At 50.1% G+C, this 24,038-nt stretch overlaps 1 protein-coding gene across 3 annotated transcripts in view; it reads right to left on the bottom strand.

Annotated features, from left to right (window-relative positions):
* The window catches only part of SNX8 (sorting nexin 8), a 39,559-nt gene that overhangs the window by 13,002 nt on the left and 2,519 nt on the right, over positions 1–24,038 (bottom strand). For 2 of the 3 annotated variants that reach the window (XM_029219344.1, XM_029219343.1), the window contains exons 2-3: positions 3,096–3,286; positions 626–743 (exon numbers count right to left, since the gene is read on the bottom strand). In XM_029219344.1, the coding sequence (XP_029075177.1) occupies positions 626–743; positions 3,096–3,286 (309 nt within the window). Of the gene's footprint in view, positions 1–625; positions 744–3,095; positions 3,287–14,662; positions 15,884–24,038 lie in introns of those variants that run through there. The other variant, XM_029219345.1, reaches the window with a different exon arrangement.

Raw genomic sequence — 24,038 nt, 5'->3', positions numbered from 1 at the left:
CGCACTCTGGAACCCTGGGAGAGACGGGCCAGTGCAGGGGCCCGGGGACACCTGTGATCCCTCACCTAGCCCCAGGTAATTGCCGGTGAAGCATGAAGATGAGACAGCCATCTGCTATCGTTTTCATCTCCTTTGAGATGCAGGTTAGATCACTGGGCTGACATTCACTTCTGTTCTCTCGCAGAACACGTTACACTATGGTGGTACCCACTGCTCTCCCAGAGCCGGCAAAACAAACAGCGCTCCTGGTCCCCCACTCAGGAGCCCCAGGACGCCTGGCCTCTGTCCTCTGGGAAGGAGAACTGGGGTACACTCCTTCTCCCTTGCAGAAGGGGGCACTTCCCTACGTGTCAGTTATCAAGCAGGAGGCTCACGTAGCTAAGGGCACCAGGTGATGTCACCGTCCCGTTTCAGACCTGGGCTCTAAGCCACAGCTGCGCCCAGATTCCCCAGGGGCTGGGGCTGCACCACAGCCCTGCTACCGTCCCATCCCTGCTGGGCAGAGGGCCAGAGGAAGATGGGCCACGAGTGGAGAGTGGCGTCCATCACGGAGCCAGGACCTCAGCACAGGGTGGGGGGACCCCACCCCCCTACGCCCCCTGGCCACCAGCAAACCCAGCTTTACCTCCCAGCATCCTCTTGGGCGGGAGGGCCGGCACCATGCGGTACGGGAACTTCTGCAGCAGCATCTCGTGGAAGACCACGAAGTCATTGTACCGTCGACACACGCAGGACTTGAAGCGCTGCAAGAGAAGAGGTTCGGAGCTCAGTAGAAACCCTCACACTTCACGGCTTCCCCTTACCTTCCCCTTCCACCACTAAATAGAACCTGTGGAAACAACAGGACTAAATTCCTCACCTTCTCTTACCAGGCCTTTACCAGAAGGAGAAATCCTCCATGTCCTTGATGGATGGAAATACAACTTTTAAACACTGCATAGCTCTAACTGTGTATTTAATTAAGCGCCTATTATTCTGGATCTTCTGAACAAGACGAGTCTCCTTACAGGAGTTTTCACCTGTATGGCAGCATCCCTCCTCCCCTTAGGTATCACATGGGAATACCTTTGAGGGTATGTCCTCAACATACACTTTCAAACCGTGCTAACACAAGCAGCCCTGCGCCTCCTGAAACAGACCCAACTGCCTAAAGGCAGACCAAACGCCGAACACGAAGACTGAAACACGGCAGACATGCAACTCAGATGCAAGTGCCGACAGAGCCCACAGAGAGCCCGCCCTTGATAAACCCGCGGCTCCCACAGGACGAGCACCCCGTCCAGAGGGCAGCCTCACAGGGGTCGCATACAAGAGCTCTCACAAGAGCCAGCACGAGCAGCGACCTCTAAGATTAACGACGTTACACTAGTCACTAATTAACATCGCTGACTGGAAAAAGCCAGCCTGAGATGGTGACATACTGTGTGGTTCCAATGACACGACACTCAGGAAAAGGCAAAGCTACGGAGATGGTGAGCCATCAGTGGTGTCTGGGGGGGGGGGGGGTGAGGGGGGCGGAGCACAGGGGACGCTTAGGGCAGTGAAGCTACACTGCGTGACTCTACAACGGTGGACCAAACCCAGAGGACGTACAAGAATAACAAGAGTGACCCCTCATGTCAACTGCGGACTCTGGGTGACAAGGACGTGTCTATAACAAATGCACCATCTGGCGGCGGGGGTGGCGACAGTGGGAGGAGGGGAAGATGGGAAATCTGTTCCTTCAGCTCAATACTGCTGTGAACCTAAAAACACCCGCCAAAAAACAAAAAAGCTAAATACACTACACGAAGGAAAGTATGAAGCCACGTGTGTCCACCTCCGGCGGGCATCGTGCCACGTCTGCACCCACTCCAACTCCAGCAAGCCTGCAAGCAGGGGGCACAGCCCGAGGAGCCCCACGGCCCAGGAGCCACCCCCGCGGTCCTAACATTAGTGGGCCGGCCCCTCCACGCACGTCGCAGGAGGTGACCTGGGCAAAACGGCCCCCTTCTAAAAATGTTCGTTACGAGCTCATCAAGTTACTTCAGGAGCGGGCAGTTTAATGAGACTGAAGATAAGGCCACTCTCACAGAAGAGCAGCTTGTCACACGTGCGGGGCGCCCGGCCCGTGGGCGACGAGGCCCCAGAGGAGGCACCGGAGCCTCCTTTCTCACCACGGCCGAGGAGGCCGGACCGCGGCAATGCTAGACGGCAACGCTAGACGGCAACGCTGTCCCCGAAACACGCGAGGGCCTCCTTTCCCTCCCTGCCCTCTGCCCTCCCCCTTGGCAGCGGCACCGACCAGCGTCAGAGCGAAGTTTACTCCCAGATTTCTGTCATCCTGGGTTTAAAACACAACGAAACAAAAATGCAGTGATTCTTGACTCTCACGGAACACGGCAAACAGCGTCCACGACGGGGAACGTCCCGGGTTCTGAACACGCACCTTTCTCCCTGCGATGACGGTCATGATGCTTTCCCAGCCCAAGCCCTGCAGCGCTGCTGCCTGAGCCCGTGACCCGGGCAGCTCTCCGTGGCGGGGGCAGCACTGACCCTGCGAATCTGCCCCCCGCCACACACGCACGGGTGCTCTTAGCTCGCCGATGACTTAATCCCCAGGATGAAGAATAAAAGCTCCCATCAAAACGTACCCTAACTGAACCGGGATAACAGGCGAATGGACAAAAAGATAAACGCTGCAGATGCCACAGGGTTCTACGCGCCCAGCCAGCCCCGGGGCCAGGCGTCTGGCATCAATGAACTCTGATTTCAGGGGTGCCCCTAACAGAGACAGCAGCACCATTTGGGGGATGAGCCACACACACTTGACTCGGGGTGTGGAGCCCACATTCTGTGGGGTCCACACTCTCACCCTCGCGGACATTCCAGCACTGCAAGACCGCCCTAGGCTGGCCCGTCCGGGGCTTGCGCTCCAGAGCCCGACCGAGCGTCTTGAGAGGCAGGATCCCAGAGCTCCGGCGGCGAGGGCGGGCAGGGCCGCTGGGGGGCGGCCGCAGAGGCAAGCATGCTGGGGGACCTGCCCGCCACTGTGGGTCTTCCCGGCGGCCCTCCCCCTCCCACCACCTCTGCCCCCCACTGCATGCCGCAGGTACCTGGCTGGAAACCTCATACTCCACGTGCTTGAGGAAGAGGCCCTTCTTCTCGGGGATGAGCTCCACCTGCACGGCGTCCCTGGCCAGCAGCTCCTGCAGCGTGAGCGACAACAGCAGTGGGTTCCCCGGCGGCATCTGCATCCGACTGGAGGCCGGGGCCCTCGGCTCGCTGACCTGGGGCGCTGGTGAGTCTGCAGGAGACAAGGTGAGCGCAGCTGCTCAGACAGGGAGGCCGCCCCTCAGACGCCGCCTGCTGGCTCAGCACGTGGACTCCGGCCACGTCACCCAGCCAAACCCCGTCCTGGCCCCGGTGACGCTCATTCATTCAGGCTGGGGGGTCCACTCGGCCACGTCCTCCTCTCTCATAAACCACCACGCCATGAATCAGCAAACACGCCCACATGTCCAGGACCGGGCAAGTCTAGTTTTCAACTTGGGCAGAGAAAAAGAAGTGAAATATTTACAAGTTATGTGCAAAAATAGAGCCCTCCTTTTCTCCAGAGTCAAGAAAACGGTTAAAACAGAGAAATGGGCCATCCGATCTTCTACACGTGCCGGCATTTCCAGAATCAAAGCACACTGCGTCCCTGCCACCACAATCATTCTAATGTGTGAGAACCTGCATGCTCGCTTGAGCTAGAGCTCCTGCTCACACAGATCAAAGCATTAAGCCCTACAACTTCAGCTCCTTAGACACAAGAAGTCACCCACGTATCGTTCACAGGACAGGGAAAGACAACTCAGAGATTTTATATCTAACAGCCTGCCAACAAACACAGAAACCCTGTTAAAAGGTCAGTTTGGTTTTTAGTACAGAGAAGAGTTTAGAACTTTAAAGAAAAAAGGGTTCTTTTCAGTTAAAAAAAGAAGGTTAAGGTATCCCTTGGGGGAAAAAGGTTTCATTCCAAGTAACACTGCTATAAACAAATAGAACAAAGGGTAGATCACATTTCTCCACCTTCTCAATTTTCTACAACGTCATTGTATCACTTTTTATGATTTACTTCTTAAAGTAATTCTTCAGTGCAAGATTCTGGTTTACATTCTAATACAGAATTAATGACCAGATTTTTTCATCTGTGAAATCACTCAGCATTTTAGGATTTAAAATATAGCTGCCTTGAACTGACCTTAAAGATTAAGAAAATAAACAAGGGCTAAGCTTGTATCTGGGAACCCCCAAGGGCCTCAAAACTCCATACAAAAACTAAATGTCGGGCTTCCCTGCTGGCGCAGTGGTTAAGAATCCGCCTGCCAGTGCAGGGGACAAGGGTTCGAGCCCTGGTCTGGAAGATCCCACATGCCACGGAGCAACTAAGCCCGTGCACCACAACTACTTAGCCTGAGCTCTAGAGCCCCTGAGCCACAACTACTGAGCCCACGTGCCACAACTACTGAAGCCCACATGCCTAGAGCCCTGTGCTCCACAACAAAGAGTAGCCCCGGCTCGCCGCAACTAGAGAAAGCCCACACACAGCAACGAAGACCCAACGCAGCCAATCAATCAATCAATCAATCAATAAATAAATAAATAAATAAATAAAAAACACTAAATGTCATGTGCTCTAACGCAGGCTGCTCTCAAGTGAGGGCATATATCCCAGGGTCGCGACAATCCACCAAGTGCAGGAAGAAGGTATCAGCAACTCTACGTTTTTATTTTTTTGAATTTTTTCACTGCACTTGTACTTTCTATCTCTTCCTTTTTAATTTATATTATAATGTACATAAGAGTAGTAGAGTGTAGTACATGCATACAAATTACTAAAATATGCATATGTATAAATTGTGTACATGTGTATAAGTGTGTGTACAGGTGTTGCATGTGGGGCTGTGTGTACGAGTGCATACATACGTGAGTGTGTACGTGTGTATGAGTTTGAATATGAGGTGTGTGTGTATGTTTAAGCGTGTATGTGTACATGTGTGCACACATGTATGAGTGTGTGTACATAAGTGTCTGTATATGAAGTGTGTATATGGGGGGTGTCCCCAACTGGCAGTCCCCAATACCTTAATGACTAAAAATGTGTGGAGACCACAGCTCTAGAATGTACCTGTTCTCCGAAGTCATCCCAAGAGCCCAGCCCCTTTCCATGTAAAAATATTTTTACATGGAAAGGGGCCTTAAAGCTGTGTTTACCCAGTCTCCTTGGGGACCACGGAAATCCTCAAGGAGCCAACAAGCGTTTCTTAAGTACCAGCTCCAGGGAACACGGTGATGAATAAGACAGGGTACCTGAGCTCATTAATTCATCCACACAGAAAACAGCTGTGTCCACCATTGCCAGGCACAATCTATAAATATCCAAACTCTGGGGAGAGTGGGAATCAGCCCACGATAACCCTAACAGCGCCCTGAGACTCAGGACACAGCCCTAGGGCGCAAACTCCGGAAGGGCAGGGATCCGCTCAGCTTCGTCCTCAGGTATGTCCCGGCGAGGGCGAGGGGAGCCTGGCACACGACGGGGGCTCAAGGAATGTTTGCTGAGTGACTCTTTACTGTTATTTATTGTATTTCCAGGAGGGAAATACAGCACCTCTGGGGAAAAGCGAAATCTTAACTAGAGGACAGAATATGTGGAAAAACAGGAAACAATAAAGCTAAAAAGGTAATGGGGGAGAATATTTTTATCAGAGAAAATATGTGCAAACCATACATCTGATAAAGGACTTATATCTGGAATATACAAAGAACTTACAACTCAGTAAAAACACAGACAAATAATCCAATTTAAAAATGGGCAAAGGGTTTACATAGACATTTCTCCAAAGATGTACAAATGGCCAGGAAGTACAGAAAAAAATGCTCGACGTCACTAACCGTCATGGAAATGCAAATCACAGCCACACTAAGATGATGCCCTATGTTGACTCCAATTAAAAAAACAACAAAAAAAAGATTACACTGTGCGCTGGTGAGGATGTGGAAAACCCTCACATATGCTGGCAGGTGCAGCTGCCTTCAGAAACGGTCTAGCAGTTCCTCAGAAGGTTAGAAACAGAGTTACTCTATGAACCAGCAACTCCACTCCTAGGTATACACTCAGGAGGAATGAACGTGTGTGTCCACACAAAGACCTGTCTACAAATGTCCACAGCAGCATGACTCATAAGAGCCAAAGAGGAAAAACCCAGATGTCCATCAATTGATGAATGGATAAACAAAAGCGGTCTATGCACACAATGGAATATTATTCAGCATGTACACATTCATGCTACACCATGGATGAACCTTGAAAACGTGACAGCAAGTGAAAAGCCGCCAGTCATAAAAGACCACATATGGGATGATTCCATCTACCTGAAACACCCAGAAGAGGCCAACCTACAGAAACAGACAGTAGCTTAGTGCTTGCATGCGGCTGGGGAGAGGGTGGGGGGGGTGCGGGGCACGGAGGGGATGGGGGGAGGTGGGGGAGTGACTGGTGAAGAGGCGCGATAAAATGTTCTAAAATCGACTACGGCGATGCTTGCGCAACTGTAAATATACTAAAGACCACCGTATCACATGCTTCAAATGAGTAAACCGCCTGGCACGTAAATGATATCTCTACAAACTCTTTAAGTATAAAAGGTAGGCGACATCAATAAGAAAGGCAGAGTAAGGACCGCCAAAAAATCCTCTCCTCCACAAAAGCAACGAGGACACTAGCAAAATCGTCAGAAATCAGCTTTTTCAGAACACTGGGAAGTGACTAAAGGTTTGTGGCAATCCAGGGTACATTTACTGATGCAATAATTAGTTAAGTCAAAATGAGGTCAGAGTGGAGTGGGGTGGGCCTTCATCCAACATGACCGGAGTTTTTATAAGAGGAAGAGGCCACATGAAGACACAGACACATGGACACACAGACAGGAGGCCACAGGACGGCAGAGGCTGAGGAGCTGCACCTGCAGACCCAGGAACGCCCAGGATGGCTGGCCACCGCCAGGAGCTAGAAGAGGCGGGAAGAATCCACCCCGACAGGCTCCAGAGGGAGCATGACCCTGCTGGCACCTTGACTTCAAACTTCTGGCCTCCACAACTGTGGGACAAGACATTTCTGTTGTTTTAAGCCACCCACTCTGTGGTGCTTTCTTACAGCAGCCCCAGGAAACTCACACTATAAACTTTACAGAATTAGTCCAGAAAGGTTGTTAAACAAACAAGCTACAACAAAGAGCAACAACACCTTGGAGGGAAAACTGATTTCCTGAGATGCTACATTATTTTTTTTTTAACATTTATTTTTGGGCTGCATTGGGTCTTCGTTGCTGCATGAGGGCTTTCTCTAGTTGCAGCGAGCTAGGGCTACACTTTGCTGCAGTGGGCAGGCTTCTCATTGTGGTGGCTTCTCTTATTGTGGAGCACGGGCTCTAGGCACGCGGGCTTCAGTAGTTGTGGCACGCGGACTCAGTAGTTGTGGCTCGTGGGCTCAGTAGTTGTGGCGCACGGGCTCTAGAGCGCAGGCTCAGTAGTTGTGGCACACGGGCTTAGTTGCTCCCAGCATGTGGGAATCTTCCCGGACCAGGGCTCCAACCCGTGTCCCCTGCATTGGCAGGCAGATTCTCAACCACTGCACCACCAGGGAAGTGTCAGCTACATTATTTAAATTGTCCAGTCTTCAACAAAAGTTTCTAAGACATGCAAAGAAACAAGAAGGCAGTACCAAAGGGGGGGGGGGGACACACACAACAGAAACTGTCCTTGAAAAAGCCTAGGTACTGAACCTATTAAAGACCTTAAATCAGCTATTTGAAATACGTTCAAAGGACTAAAGGGAACCATCTCTAAAGAACTAAGGGAAAGTATGAGAACAGCATCTCACTCACAGGGAATATCAATAAACAGACAGAAATTATAAAAAAAAAGAAACAGATAAAAATTCTGGAGCTGAAAAGTTCAATAGCTGAAAAATTCACCAGAGTCACAACAGCAGATCGGAGTGAGCAGAAAGAAGAACCAGCAAACCTGAGGTTGGGTCAATTGAGATTGTTTTTTCCGGTCTGATGGACAGAAAGGAAAAAGGATGCAGAAAAATGAACCGCTCCTCAGAGGCGTGTGGGACACGCCAAGCATACCAGCATAATCATAACAAAAATCCCCAAAGGAGAAAGGTTTAGAGAGAACACCTGAATAAGTAATGGCCAAATGTGATTTAAATAACCCAAGAACTCAGAAGATCCCAACTAGGATAAACTGAAGAGATCCACACTTAGACACATCATAATGAAACTGTTCAAACTGTACAATGAGAAAACCCTGAAAGCAACAGGAGAGAAACGACTCACTAGACTCACTGTACAATGAGAAAACCCTGAAAGCAACAGGAGAGAAACGACTCACTAGACTGTTATAAATATGGGAGCTGTAACTCCCACGGCAATCACCAAGAAAATAACCCCCAAAAAGTATAATAGCCAAAACCATGTGGGAATGTAAATGGAACACTAGAAAATACTTATTTGATGTAGAAGAAAGCTGTAACAAAAGAACGGAGGAAGACTTCAATTAATGGGGGAAAGATCACTGGAAGAGCACCGGAGCCTCTATTAACATTTTCATGTAAGATAAAAACTCATACATGCTCAATAGAGAAAACTTTATGATTTTCCTGATGATTAAAATAAGATCACGTCCCAAGACAGAATGTAAGCTCAGTAATGATTACCCAATGATCACATGCTTCTGAGAAATGTGAACTCTGATCGCCGGAGGATTTAAAAGACAACTCAAAAGACACATTTTAAACCAAAGACATTACTCTCAACCACCTTGAGAACAACCCCTTTGCAGAAGTTTCAATCACAAGAAAGCCACCATCCCAAACATCAATTTACTAAACTAAGACACCCATATTTTCAAAGAAAAAAAAAAAACTGAAGAGCAAAAAAGAAGGGAAAAAGGCCATTTCAGACAGGCCGCACTGTCATGTGATGGACCACACACTGATGAAAGGGCAGGAATGCAGGGAGGAGATTCTGGTTTACCAAGGGTGTCGATGTCAAGGTCACCGGCAGGACTTTAAGACTCTTATCAAGTGGAGCCTCCTACACCAGTTTAAGCAGCCCCGTAAGACCAGGGCCTGGAAGAGGCACCGTCCCCCAAGCCAGCCCCCTCAGAGATGAAACAGCTCGGACAAGAGAGGCCAGCCAGGCCCCTGATGAACGGTGGTGGGCAAAGGCTGGCTCTGACCTTAGACGGACATGGGCGGAAATCCAGCCTCCGACGTCCCCAGCAGTGTGGCTGGCGAGTGACAGCCTCTGAGCTTTCCAACAGGCCTCTCCAAGGGTGTCCCCTCCAAACTTCCCAGCACAAAACTACTCTACCATGGGGTCCCCTGGAGTCGGAAGCCCTGGCCTTGAAAAGCCACCCACTGTCCTGACACTGGGCCAGGAAGCAGCTCTCAGACCCGCAGGCTGAGAATCGGGCTAACGCTGGCCCACACGGATGGCCCTTGTGGGCACAGAACGAGACAGCAGAGCTCAGATAACCAGCTCCCCGACACATTCGGGAACCCTTGGCTCCAGCCCAGACCTCATGTGTTCCTATCCCAAGAGAGTCTCTAAGTCTGCTGAGCAAAACTTAGCACGTGCTCCCCCACAACAACAGGTGTGGGGCCCTTGGCTCTCTGGGCTGGCCCACGGGTCAGGGCCTCACGGTCAGTGTGGCCGAGCCTCACACTCCCCCCCCCCCGGATATCTCGTTCCGCTGGCTCCAGGGTGACAGTGACAAGGAGCTGCATCACTCCCAGGCCAGCCACCAGCGCACTGGGTGACCCCAAGGTCACACAGCATGGAAAGCGAAACATCCAGCTAGAGTATTTGACACCCATTCAGCTCTGAGATTCTAGGATTCTCCAAGTCGGTTATCCGCAAATCAAAGCAATGAAACTTCAAACACACACACAGACCGACTATCCTTCCCAACACACTTCCATGAGAACCTTTAGGCAGTAATCCTGCCACTGGGATGCAGCCCAAGACGTCTAACCCCACGTGTTCTGTTAGCAGCTAACATCTGGGGCCCTTACTCCCAAACAAAGCTTTGGGAGACAAACAGGATTTGCTAAATAAACCACTCTGTCTCGCACCCACCCTTGCTTTATCTAAGCAAACCTCAGCAAACGCTGACCAACGTGGACGTCCAGACTGGGAGACCCCGCACAGTGAGCACAGGGCGCCACCCACGGGGGCCAAGGCCAGCCGGGCTGCCCCACACGATCCATGCCGGCTCAAGTGGGGCGCTGCTCTAAGCACTAGGAGAACCTCCTAACCCCGCTCAGCCCAGGCAGCCTGGGGTCCTCCCTGCTGGCAGAGCACCCCTCAGTGTGAAGCGCCTTTCGAGCCATGAGAGGTCACGTGGCCCCCAAAGGCAGCCAGTGCGGAAGGTCCCTATTTTCTTCGTTTAGTGGCAGGTGCATACGAACATGTCTTCTGAGGGACTCCACACTCAGGGTTCCACCGCCACTGCCATCCTCGGCTGCTGGTTCACCAGCACGCGGGCAGGGCAGGGACCAGCGAGACACAGCACAGCCACAGGAGCTGAAGTCTCCAGACCGAGCACGCCTCAGGATCACCTGCGGGCTCGCCGCACACTGGAGGTTAAGACAGCTCTTACCAAAAGAAGAAGAGGGGGCTTCCCTGGTGGCGCAGTGGTTGAGAGGCCGCCTGCCGATGCAGGGGACGCGGGTTCGTGCCCCGGTCCGGGAAGATCCCACATGCCGCGGAGCGGCTGGGCCCGTGAGCCATGGCCGCTGGGCCTGAGCGTCCAGAGCCTGTGCTCCGTGGCGGGAGAGGCCACGGCAGTGAGAGGCCCGCGTACCGCAAAAAAAAAAAAAAAGAAAGAAAAGTGTTGGCAAGGGCGTGGAGGGATTGGAATCCTTGTGTGTGGCTGGTGGGACCGTAAAAGTTGGTGCAGCCACCGTGGAAAACAGTGCAGCAGTTCCTCAAAAAATTAAATATAGAATCCCCACAGGAGACAGCAATTCCACTTCTGGGTCTGTACCCAAAAGAACTGAAAGCAGGAACTAGAAGACATATTTTTACACAGCCATGTTCAATGCAGTATTATTCACAGTAGTCAAAAGGTGGAACTACCCAAGTGTCCACGGACAGATGAATGCATCCACAGAATGCGGTCCATCCACACGATGGACCACTATTCAGCCTTAAAAAAGAAGGAAGTACTGACACACGCTACATCGTGGATGGACCTTGAGGACATCATGTCCAGCGAAATAAGCCAGACACAAAAAGCCAATGTATGGGGCTTCCCTGGTGGCACAGTGGTTGAGAGTCCGCCGGCCGATGCAGGGGACGCGAGTTCGTGCCCCGGTCCGGGAAGATCCCACATGCCGCGGAGCGGCTGGGCCCGTGAGCCATGGATGCTGGGCCTGCGCGTCCGGAGCCTGTGCTCCGCAACGGGAGAGGCCACAGCAGTGAGAGGCCCGTGTACCGCAAAAAAATAAAATAAAAGACAATGTATGATTCCACTCACGTGAGGTCCCTAGAGCAAATTCATAGAAAAAGAAAGCAGACGGTGGGGACCTGGAGCTGCAGGACAGGAGGATGGAGAGGGAGTGTTCAATGGGGCCGAGTTTCCATCTTGCAGGATGAGTAAGTTCTAGAGATGGATAGTATCAAAGGAGGCACGACAATATGAATGTACTTAATGCCACAGAGCTGTACACCTAAAAACGGTTAAAATTTTACATTATGTATATTTTACACTTAAAAAAACACAGATTGCTGGGCCCCAGTCCCAGAGTCTAGGGCGGGGCCTAAGAATCTGAAATTGGCACAAGTTCCCAGATGATGCTGCTGATCCAGGGGCCACAGCGCGAGAACCAGTGTCACAGGGCGACCAGAGGGGAGGAATTCAGGGCCTCACCCAGACCCGTGTCCCCCATCTAACAAAACGCAGATGTGCACAAATGCTGCCACCGTACTTTCTGCACTCGTCAGATGCGGAACCAACGACATTCCAGACGACAACCTTTTCACCAAAATAACATGAAACGGGGTCAGCAGACACCATTTTCAACCTGAATATTCCTTCTCAGGCTCATGAAACTGTTTCAACCTTTGAAAACTTCTCTAAGCTACACTGTTATTCTGCAGTTAACAACCTGTTCTCAGGAAATGGAAGCAGAAGTTTCCTCATCCTTATTGTGGCCATGGCCTCAGAAATGAGCATCCAGCAGCCCCATGGCCAGGGAATGTCAGGAACACCCCCCAAACGCCAGGAAGCAGAGCTGCCCACCTGCGGTCAGCTCGCCCTAGAAAGCGATCCGTCACCAGCCAGCTTTTGATTGTCCCTAACTCAGGAGCTCAACTGAACAAACTGTGCATGGCCTCAATTTCATCAACTTTAAGGTTTACTTTTCTTTTAATAACCTATTTTATGTAACGTTACAATATCTTGAAATAAGGGGACTTCCCTGGTGACGCCGTGTTTAAGAATCCGCCTGCCAATGCAGGGGACACGGGTTCAAGCCCTGGCCCGGGAAGATCCCACATGCCGCGGAGCAACTAATAAGCCCATGTGCCACAACTACTGAGCCTGTGCTCTAGAGCCCGTGAGCCACAACTACTGAGCCCACGAGCCACAACTACTGAAGCCTGCGTGCAGCAACGAAGACCCAATGCAGCCATAAATAAATAAATAAATTTTTAAAAATCCATTTAAAAAAAAAACTTGAAATAACATCTCTCCAACCCAACAATCTATATACATCCGTGTTCATTGTGTGCATTATCCTCCACGTGTATAGGGTTGTGATATGACACAATTTTCAAATACCAAGCATGTTTCCAAGCTTCGATGACCCCGTTTCCTTCAACTTTTCTGTAGAAGCAAAAACCTCCTAAATTCCTAGCCAGTCAGATAATCACTTTGAAAACTGTTTCACTTCAATCCTATCCTTTTAAACACATGTATTTTTGTTGTGAAATACTTCAAACATACATGAAAATACAGGAAATATCAGAACCCATGTATCCACCAAGATTTCACTAAAGAGGACATTGTGCCCTATTTTTTGCTGAAAAGAATTTTTAATAAACAAAATGTTACAGATGCACACCATCCTCCTGACCCCCTTTTTCCTCTTCCAAAGTAACCACTATCCTAGAGTTGATGGGTACGATTTCCAGACAGGTCTGTGCACTTTCTCTACATAAGTGTCCAGGAAGCCCATGCAAACATTGTGTTTCATTATGTACAATAAACATACAATTCCTTTCTTTTCCCACTGGCTTTTAAAACCCTTTTATATTGAAACAGAGCGCGCTTACAGAGAAGCGAACATCTCAAAACTGTTCAGCTCAATGAATTTACACATCAGGGTAACAGCACCTGGATAAAGGAAGGTACCCCTCACGCTCCCTTCTCCCCGAGGGAGAGACTTCTAAAGCCACAGGTTACCTCTGCCTGACTCTTTATTGACACCATACACGTGGACTCAAGCCCTGAGTTCCTCTGTTTCTGACTTCTTCCACTCTTGGTGTGTACAACCCGTCCGCGTGGCTCACGGGGTACAGGCGGTCCATTTTCTTGCTGTGGATCCCGCGGTGTGATCAGCCAGGGCCTATTACTCATCCTGCGGCCGCGCGGCGTCTGGGCAGCTTCACACGCTGCTGCTACGCACACGCCAGCAGCGGCACGCTGGCAGACGCATGTACGCATTTCTGTTCGGTACATTCCTGAGAGTGAAATTACTGGATCCTGGGGTTTCGTATGTGCAGCTCAGTAAATAATTCCAGTTTCCAAGTAACTGAGCCAGTTTACGCTCCCAGCAGCAGGGGTTCCAGCTGCCTCCCGTGCTGGCCGACACTCACTCTTTCCGTCCGGTTTTCCTCGCCCTTCTGGGCCCTTGACTCTTGAATACAGTCGCAATTCATCTGCCATGTTTACCTTGAGTTCTCTCCTTTTACAACACTGCTCCGTATTTTCGAAGGTATTAAGACTATTACCTGTAAAGACTGAATAATAACTTAGATACGGAACTCAAAATCACTTAGCCGTTCTCCTAACTGCTTTCTGCTCTTAAAAACAGCATGAAGAATATCACTGTTCACAAAATAGTTTGCCCTATTTTTTATTCTATCCTTAGAATCCACTCCTAAAGAATTCCACATTTTTTTCCTGCTCACAGACGCTTCCCAAAAGGCTTTTATCTCCCCACGTGAACCACACTACATCACCAGCACGCTCTTCAGAAAACCCCCCTGGAGAGTCACTGCAGTCACCTCAGTGATCTGTGCGTGTTTCCTGGCAGCATTACAAAAAAAACTAAAGTTTCCTAACTGAGGGTCAGAATGGCAACCGCTAAGAATAGCTCCGAACGCGGGGTTTCCCCAGCTCCACCACCGCCCCCCCAAAACGCCCCTTCACCTTTCTCGGCCGGCAAATCCCCCACCCGCCTGCTCCCCTCTCTCCAGCCACACCAGCTGCCCGGCCGCCCCGTGAACGCAGCGCGCCGCTGCTGGCCCGGGCGCCTTCACCTGTCGTCCCTTCTGCCAGGGTTCTCCTCCCAGAAATCCACCAGGCCACCTCCTTCGAATCCTGGTGCAAAACTCACTGTCAGTGCCATTTCCTCAGGGACAACGGCCCTGCGCCCTAGCCGTCCCCTTGCGTCAACGACTCCCTGCGTGTGCCGAGTACTGGCCACCTCCCGCTACGAGAACATCAGCCCCTCGAGAGCAGGCCTTTCTGTTTATATGGTTCACAGTTAGTATCCCAGCGACCGACAACAGTGCCCGGCACACAGCGAGCGCTCAGTGAGCATTTGCGCATGGAAAGAAGGACTCCGATTCGTGGCAGCAAGAAGGCCTGCTGTGTTCCCCTAGGCAGGGTGCCAGCCCCATGTCCGCCCCACCCACGCAAGTCGCACTCAGGTCTCACCAGTGACAGGAACCGCGCCTCGGTGAGCTGCAGCAAGAAGGAAGAGCTGCTCACACAGGACAGCTGTTAACACGCACGGCCCCGCGGAGCCCTGGAGCAGTGACACCCTCAAGCTGGCGGTGACATCCTCCCACCCCCCACCATGGCCTCTCTACCAGGTTACAGCTATATCCTTTTATCTCCCCAAAGAAGAGAAGGCAAAACCCCTGATTACAGAAAGCTGTAACGTGCCTTGAGGGTAACCAACCTACACAGCAAGAGACGAAGGTTTTTCACCTTCCTGCGAAGGTTTAAGTGTTTTTACCTTGAAGCAAGATATAAACTCTCTCTTAAGGTCCCTCCAAGCCCTCTGGTACTCATTAGCTGAGAATTCCCAAACTGAATCCCGGCCAGCCTCCGAAGCTCAGTTCAGACGCCCCTTCAGCAGGGAAGTGTCTCCCAGGCCCCAGCTGCAGTCGCTGCCCCTCTTCCTGCTCTCGTGATTGGCTTGGACGCCCTAGCTGAGCTTTCCTAACTCGTGATTGGCTTGGACGCCCTAGCTGAGCTTTCCTAACCCATCTCGGTCCCGGGTTTCTCCCACACACCACATAACCCCCTCCAGGGCGCTTTGATTCCCTAATACCGCCTAGCACAGGGTGGCACACAGCACGTGCACCCCAAGAGTTCTTTATGATGGACAACCGGGTTTCCAAATGCCACAGAAGGACACCAGACCCCTTCCTCACACCATACACAACAACTCATTCCAAATGGACCACAGCCCTAAATGTAAGAGCTAAAACTACAAAACTCTCAGCAGAAAATATAGGAGTAAATCTTTATGACCTTGGGTTAGGCAAAGCCTTCTTAGGAATGACACCAAAAGCATCAACTGAAGAACAAAATAGATGAACTGAACTTCGTCAAAGTTAAAAACTGGTGTGCTGTAAAAGATACCATGCAGAAAGTAAAAAGACAACCCACAGAAATGGAGAAAACATCTGTAAACCACGTATCTGATAAGGGACTTGGGTCTAAAATACATAAAGAATTCTTATAACTCAAGTTTTTCAAAAAGACAAATTACCGGGCTTCCCTGGTGGCGCAGTGGTTGAGAGTCCGCCTGCCGATGCAGGGGACGCGGGTTCGTGCCCTGGTCTGGGAAGATCCCACGTGCCGCGGAGCGGCTGGGCCCGTGAGCCATGGCCGCTAAGCCTGCGCATCCGGAGCCTGTGCTCCGCAACGGGAGAGGCCACAACAGTGACAGGCCCGCGTACCGCAAAAAAAAAAAAAAAAAAAAAGACAAATTTTAAAGACCTAATTTTAAAGATGGACAAAGGATTTGAATAGACATTTCTCCAAAGGAGACGTACAAAAGGCCAACAAGCACATGAAAAGATGACCAACCACATGAGATTCCACCCACTGGGATGGATATAATCAAAACGGCAATAACAAATGTTGGTGAGGATGTGGAGAAGTCAGAACCCTCAAAGTTTGCTGCAAAACAGTCCGGCAGTTCCTCAAAAGGTTAAACATGGGTTACCATGTGACCCAATGATTCCACCCCTAGGTGTACACCCACGAACAATGAAACCCTATGCCCACACGGAGACTTGTACATGAATGTTCACGTCAGCATTAGTCATAACAGCCAAAACATGGAAACAGCCCAAATGTCCACGGACTGATGAATGGATAAGTAAAATGTGAATTATCCATACAACGAAATGTTAACCAGCCATAAAAAGAAATGAAGTGCTGACCCACGCTACAACATGGATGAACCTTGAAAACACTGTGCTGACTGAAACAGTCAGTCACAAAGGACCACAAATTACATGGTTCTATTTATATGAAATTTCCAGAACAGGCAAATCTACAGAGACAGAAAGAGCAGTGGTCGTCTAGGCTGGGGGAAGAGGGGGTTGGCGGTATGGGGAGTGACTACTAACGGGTACGGGATGATGACAGTGCTGTACAATCAATTGTGGCGAAGGCTGCGGAACTCCTGGAACACACTGAAAATCACTGAACTGTACCCTTGAAATGGGTGAGTTGTATCTCAATAAAGCTTTTAAAAACGCTTTATGAATTCCTTCTCTTCTTCTCTCTAGCTCTTGTGAATACAAACTAAGTATCCTCCCACCCCAGCACTGTGCCTGGAACACAGCCCGCAATCTTAAAGAAGGTGTCTGCTAAGAAGGGAAAATACCATCTACCTGTGACATCCTTTGGTTGGGTTTCAGGCACAGGTAAGAAAATTTGAGCTGGTGATGTTGCCACAGAAACTTCAAGTGGCCACACTCAGGACCCTGTGGACCTCCGTGGGGTGGCCTGAAGCTGCAAGTCAGTCGAAGTGGAAGCAGCCACTGAGAGCTAAGAAACCAGTCCGGTTCCCCTGAATAAAGTGCTTTCCCCTCTTCTACCCCTTCCCATGAATTCAAAGGCAGGGAAGAAGACGGTCACCTGGACGGCTGTGTGCCGTATCGACCACCACTACAGCAAGGGCCATGACCAGTGTCTGAACCTTCTGGGTGCTTATATAACACCTCTTGAGTCCTACAAACAGTCTAAGTAGGTACTGTGACCCCATTTCACAGACGTGAAAACTGGAGGCCCAGCCGGCAGCATGGCCCGCCTGCCTGGTCAGAGTCAGCCAGGTGACACGTGGGGCCTGAACTTGCATCAGGTTACCCGATGACACCAGATCCCTGTTGCCTCCTTAACTCACAGGGCCTCATTCGAGGCCCACAACGAGGAGAGGCGCAGGGGCAGGCACACCCCACACCTGGGCCAGGGGTCAGAGGGTCTCAGCACAAACCCTGCTGTGAGCGAGCCGCCCACCTCTCTGCACTCAGTTTTCTCCTCTCCAAAATGAGGACAATACCGTCTACGTTACTGGCTGGCTACAAGAATGTTAAATATATGTTTATACGTGAAGGCATCTAGCACGCGGCTGGTTTTTACAGGACCTGTGCCCAGATGAAACCACACAGCGAATGAACTGCTGGCCAGGGGACGTGGCTCCCTCAAGCACTGGGTCCCCTGACATGTGACTCCCTAAACTCTGCTGGGAATCCCCAGAGCGCCGACTGCCCCTGGGACCTCCAGGGACGTGAATCACTCACGTTCACACAAATGGGGCTTCTCCGGCTGAAAGTGGCTATTCCTTCCCGAGGGAGAGTCGAGGGGCCAAAGCACAAAGAGAGGGGAAAATCACTGGTTTGTTTCCTTAGGACGTCACAAGACTGAAGCCCAGTCCCGAAAGGAGTCACCTATCAGATGATTTCCTCTGACTCAACTTGGAGCAAAAGGAACCCGCAGGGCAGCCACGGGACCCCTGCTTCTCTGTGAATCTCACCAAACCTGCTTCTGAAAGGGTTCATTGAGTCTCTCCCTCGAAAAGCCTCTTAGGTCTCTCCTTTCTGGAATGTTTTTATGTGGGGAGGCCCAGGGACTTTTTCCAGAGTTTAAAAAGAATACTACTTTAGCTAACTCGGGAAATCTTGGAATAACTCACAAAGTAGAAGTTCAAAGTTCCACAAAGAATACTCATCTCTGTTTAACTAAATTCAATCTGGCTTTGGTTTTCTTTTTTTAAAAAACCTCCTCCCAGGCCTGGGTGGTTCCGTCTGAAAGTGACTCACGTTTTCTAGGGTCTCTAGACATGAAAGTGAACATGCTCCAAAATATCTGGCAGACCCAGTGTGTCTCGATCCCAGTAGAGGCTAAATGGAGGACCTGCGTTCGCAGCCTCATTCAGTCCCTTTAATAAAATTCCAAGCGATCACCCGACAGTACAAGCCAAGTGACATACAATTAAATCCATTGAAACAGATACTTACTGATCCACAGAAGGGGTCACAAGGAGTGAGACAAGGCCCCTGGCCTGGGGAGGGAGCAGGGGGTGGGATGAACTGGGAGATTGGGATTCACATATATACACTAATATGCATAAAATAGATAGCTAATACGAAACTGCTGTATAAAAAATAAATAAATAAAATTAATTTTTTTTTTAAAAAAAGGCCCCTGCCTTCCAGCTGCCTGCGGGGTAAATGACCAGGAATGCAATTAATCAACCAGAACACGGAAGGCCTCGGAAACTGGCATGAACAAATTAGGAGCCGTGAAAAATGTCACAGAAAGCAAACTAGTCCGTCAGTTTTCCCCCCACAATCAAACCTCTGCACTGAATGGTGGAGACCTAGTTTCCAGGCAACGAAGACTGGACTCTCACGTAGTGCCTGTCTGCCCAGAACTCGGAAACCGGTGAACCAGGGTGATCTGAGCATCTCAAACAGGTGGGGGAACTCGGCCCGTGGGTCGCAACACACGTGACGCGATCTGTTCTTTGAGAGCTTTCACGCCCAAGCCAGCTGGAGACAAGTCCCCGGCCGACGCCCCGCTCCCGGGACTGAACTCGGGGATGCTCAGCAGACGGGGTGCAGGGCTGAGGCCCAAGCTCGCACCCTCACTGCTGCCCGGCGCTGACGCTCCCTTTCTGAAGAGAGAACGCGACGCCTCACAAGGGTCTCGGGTGCTCTTTGCGAGCACAGGCTCACGGAGCCACCTCTCCCCTCAGAAAAACCCCCTGACGACAGAAGGGTCTCCGTCCGGGAGGCACTGGCTACAGCAGTCAGGAGCGAAGCCTCCAGACGGGGTCCTGAAAGGGGTCCGCGGGGCAGCCCTCCCACCGGGGGCCGGAGCCGCGCCGGACGGCGCTCCAGCTCCGCCATCCACTAGCTGTAGGTGCCGGGCAACTTACGGCCTCTGCGTGCCTCGGTTTCCCCATCTGTAAAGTAGGGGTGGGGAGACGCCTCGCCTCCTAGCATTACTGAGAGGATTAAGTTGCTTTACACGTCAGGCACGAGGAAGGGCATCTGGCACACAGCAGGTGCTCTGAAAGGCTTAGTCATCACAGCTACCACACAACGCTACCGCTCTGCAAAGAACACGCGAAACAACTCCCTCCCAGCAAGGGGGTAGAGGATGGGGTACTCTGTGCGCCCAGCAGAGACCCTCTCAGGGGAAACAGGTCCCTTCCACGGGGCAGAGGCAAACTATAACCTCTTGCAGAAACTCCCACAAGACTCCCTACTTCACCGTCCGTCCTAGGAAGGACACTCAGTGTGCAGAAGCTATCACGAGATAAAGACCCGCACACGTACAGACCGTCCTTGGGTCCTGAAGAGCTGATAACGCAATTTCAAATCTCCCTTTCGTGTGAAACCCCAGCAGTGAGTGGCCAGTTCTTGGAAAATCCCTGCACCCCCGGCCTGGACTGGAACTTCTCCGGAGCTGGGAGGTGAAATTACTGTTCTTAAGATAATTAACTGTGCTAAGTCAGGAGTATCACCTGACTCTCTGTCTCAGCAGATGGCCTCTGCCAGAGTTGCATACTTCCAACAGCAGGTGACTTTCCCAGACATCCCTCCCACTGCCACACAGATGCCAGCGGCCCTGGGGTCTCGGTCCTCCTGCCTGCTGGTCCCAGGGGCCACTGGAACACCTGGACTCGCCAGCAGGCCGGGCCAGCGCCAATAATACCCAGACACAGACATCGGAAACAGCAGAGCCAGGGAGATTAGGAGTGGATGTCAATTCAACAAAACATGCATTTCATTATAAATACACCTCCAATATTAACTCGAGAGTGAAAACTAAGGGAGACCAACACTCCCACAAAACTGTTTTAAAACGAGATCCCCAGCACCCACCTTTGCTTGTCAAACTGTGTTGTTAGCAAGTCCACTTAATGTCTCAGGATCTGGGACACACTGGGTTTTCCCCCAACATTTTCTACTGTGAAATAGACACACACACACACACACACACACACACACACACACACGCGCGGGTATAAAATGTCTATGGACAGTTTAACAAAACTATGTATCAAACGCATGTGGAACCACTATCCAGGTCAAAAATTAAAAGATGGCTGGGATCTTGGAAGCCCCCACGGCCTGTACCTCGCAGACCCTCCTTTCTCCTATCGGAGGCGACCACAGCCCCATCTTCACGCCATTTCACCTGCTCTTCATTTATACTTTCATCACCTGCGTAAGCAGAGTCTAATTCTAACCCACACAGCAGAGTCTAATTCTGCATGGCTTTGAACTTAATATAAAGAGGAGTCTCATGGTATGTATTTTCTCTGCCTTCTTTCAACATCCTCAGTGGAGGGTGCTGGGACTCAGTACTTGTATTCGCAAAAGGTCACTTAACAGGACATGGCAGAGATCACCTAAGGACGTAGCTCTCAAAGCCTAACAACTGAGCTTACTAAACCTGTGATTCAACACGCACAGCTGACAGCAGCAGTCACCTCTAGGTTGGGGAACTAGTTTAGCAGGAGAGAAACTCTGTTTACCAAGTGCAAGCATCAGGACATTTTTTAATACTGATTCAACGTAAAGGATCAAATTTTACAACGTTAGCACTTTAAAAGCACAAACGTACATTCCTTGATTCATTATTACACAGACATCAAATCCAGAATTATGAGAACTTCTTAGTGGTGTAGACTAACGCTAAGTGAGACGCACAGACTAACAAACCAAACGCAAACACACCCTGCGGTTAACTGTCTCAAACGCGTGTGCAGAGGAAAAAAGGAAACATACTAAACGCAGCAGCTGCGAGCTCACCCGTGAGCTCCCTTTTGCAAGACATTTGTATTTGCGCTTATCTTACTTGTACAGCAACATTCTCCTCGAAGTGCCAAATCACATACCACATGAAACTTTACTGCTCTGCTTACAGTCCACTCATAGACTCGTCAGAGAGAACTTCACTGGCACAAATCAGGTTGAAGACTGTCGGAAAATCACGTAAATGTACTTCTCAGAGATGTGTCTCCAGTCCCTACCAAGCTTCCCTGGAATTCATCAATCGTGCAATTTCCCTTTCCTTTTGCTTAGCACACATACTCCAAATTGAGTTAAGAGTGCTGAAGGACCCCCCCGCCCCCGCCAACATGCCTATCCACACACCCCAAGGACACGTGTGTCCTCCTACAACCTGACCAGCAGGAAATAGAGCCAAGTGTGGCCTCAGCTTCCCCTAGAGCTCAACTCACAGGTCATGTCTGGGGCCCTCTTGCGCCCGCCTGTCCCATGTGAGGTTTTAATACTGGTACCTTCACCAAGAACGTCTACCCCAAGTCTGGCTATGACTTCTTAATGATTCTACAACAAAAACGTTCAAAGGATGAAAGCACTACAGTTCTTCAGAGGGTAACGTGCATGGTCAAGGGTCGAGCTCTTCGAATTCCCGAGGGTCCGGGCCACCTGTCTGCTCACTTGCCCCAGGTTCTAACCACCAGGGCAGCTCCTCTTAACATGCACCGCGGGCCACAGAAGGCGGCTCACATCTCTCCAGCATCTCACCACTCCAGCCCCTCCCCGTCACCCCAGCACACCGCAGGCCAGACATCTCTTTTTCTGGTGCATTTTTCTTAGGAAGGAAAAAATAAACCAAAACAGAATTCCCCAACCCGGAACACATCACTTTCTTGCTAACCACAAATTCTGGCAAAACGTGTTCTACGTAATAGTGATTCAGTTCCTCTTTCTTCAAATGGACACCTTTTACCTTGCAAATTGTGTGTGTGTGTGTGTGTGTGTGTGTGTGTGTGAAAGGGAGAAAGAGACGGAGTTCAAAGACCATTAACACCGATTTAAATAATATCTGCATAGCTACCATTGTTACCAAACTAAAATGTGATTCTATCCTAAAAACACTGACAATAAAAATGTAATTCTAGGGCTTCCCTGGTGGTCCAGTGGTTAGGACTCCGAGCTTCCACTGCAGGAGGCCCAGGTTCGATCCCTGGTCGGGGAACTAAGATCCCGCATGTCACGGGGGAAAAAAAAAAACTGTAATTCTTTTCCAACATCAGAGCCCTTTCCACAAAGCAGACACTATTCTAGCTACTGGGATGTAAAGAAAAAGAACGGTTTCTGCCGGTCAGGAGTTGACAACAGAAATGTGTGTAACGGAGGGAGAGGAATGGACAGGAAGGTTTTTTGCCCCAATGCAGATGGTACTTTAAGCGTATAATTTAATCCGTCAAATGCACACATCTCAAGTGACAGCTCATGACTTGCCTAACAGATGTGTACAGGCAGAGCAGCAGCAGCGAGGGTGGTGGCGGGAGCACAGGGGCGTGGAAACCGCGCAGGCGTGCAGAGAGGGTGCGGCCGGTCATGGAGGCGCTCAGAGGATGAGCAGAGCTCAGGCCTGACCCCATAGAAAACCAGGAGGCAGCCAGAGGTTTGGGAAGACAAACGGCTCAGAGCTTCCTAACCGAATGGGATGTATGGAGTACCGTCCAATGAGGCGCTCCAATGGAAGTGAAGATGATTCTCCCTTGTTCTAACAACCAAGTTTAGGGGACTTCTCCGGCAGTCCAGTGGTCAGGATGAGGCACTTGCACTGCCAAGGGCTCGGGTTCAATCCCTGGTCAGGGAACAAAGATCCCCCAAACCGCGCAGAGTGGCCAATAAATAAATAAATCAATAAATAAAAACCAAGTTTAGGTCTGCAGGGTTGTAGGAAAGCAGGGCTGGGATACACAGTGGTAACCTGTCTATATTTTTTTTATCCGTGTATGATGCAATCGCAAAAATCAGATTAGACAATCAAGCACATATCATACTCATTCTTTGTCACTCTAAGGCACAATCATTGAGCTTTGTAACGTCTAAACAAGCCCTGAAATAAACTCTCATGCTGCACAGTCAGAAAACAGAGTGTTCCAGTCAGATATTTTGATAGTTAATGATTTTAATATAAAACCCACCACAGGTTTATGTCCAAAATACAAAAAGAACTGCTAAAAATCAAAGAAAAAAAACAATCCCTTAAGAAAATGGGCAAAAAATAAGAACGATCGGTTCAGAAGGCCACACAAGGTCAAAGTATTATAAGAAACTAAACCTCACTGATAATCGAAGAAATAGAAATTAAAACAAAAATAAAACACGTTCTTAATTTCTCTAATGCTGAAGGGAGTTTTTTAAAAAAAATGGTATGAAATGGTGATGAGGTTATGGGGAAAAGAT

This window comes from Monodon monoceros, unplaced genomic scaffold, assembly GCF_005190385.1.
Source record: "Monodon monoceros isolate NGI ecotype Baffin Bay Population unplaced genomic scaffold, NGI_Narwhal_1 Super_Scaffold_13, whole genome shotgun sequence".
NCBI lineage: Eukaryota > Metazoa > Chordata > Mammalia > Artiodactyla > Monodontidae > Monodon > Monodon monoceros.
Note: the sequence above shows the minus strand (reverse complement) of the source record. Positions and strands in the feature narration are given on the sequence as shown.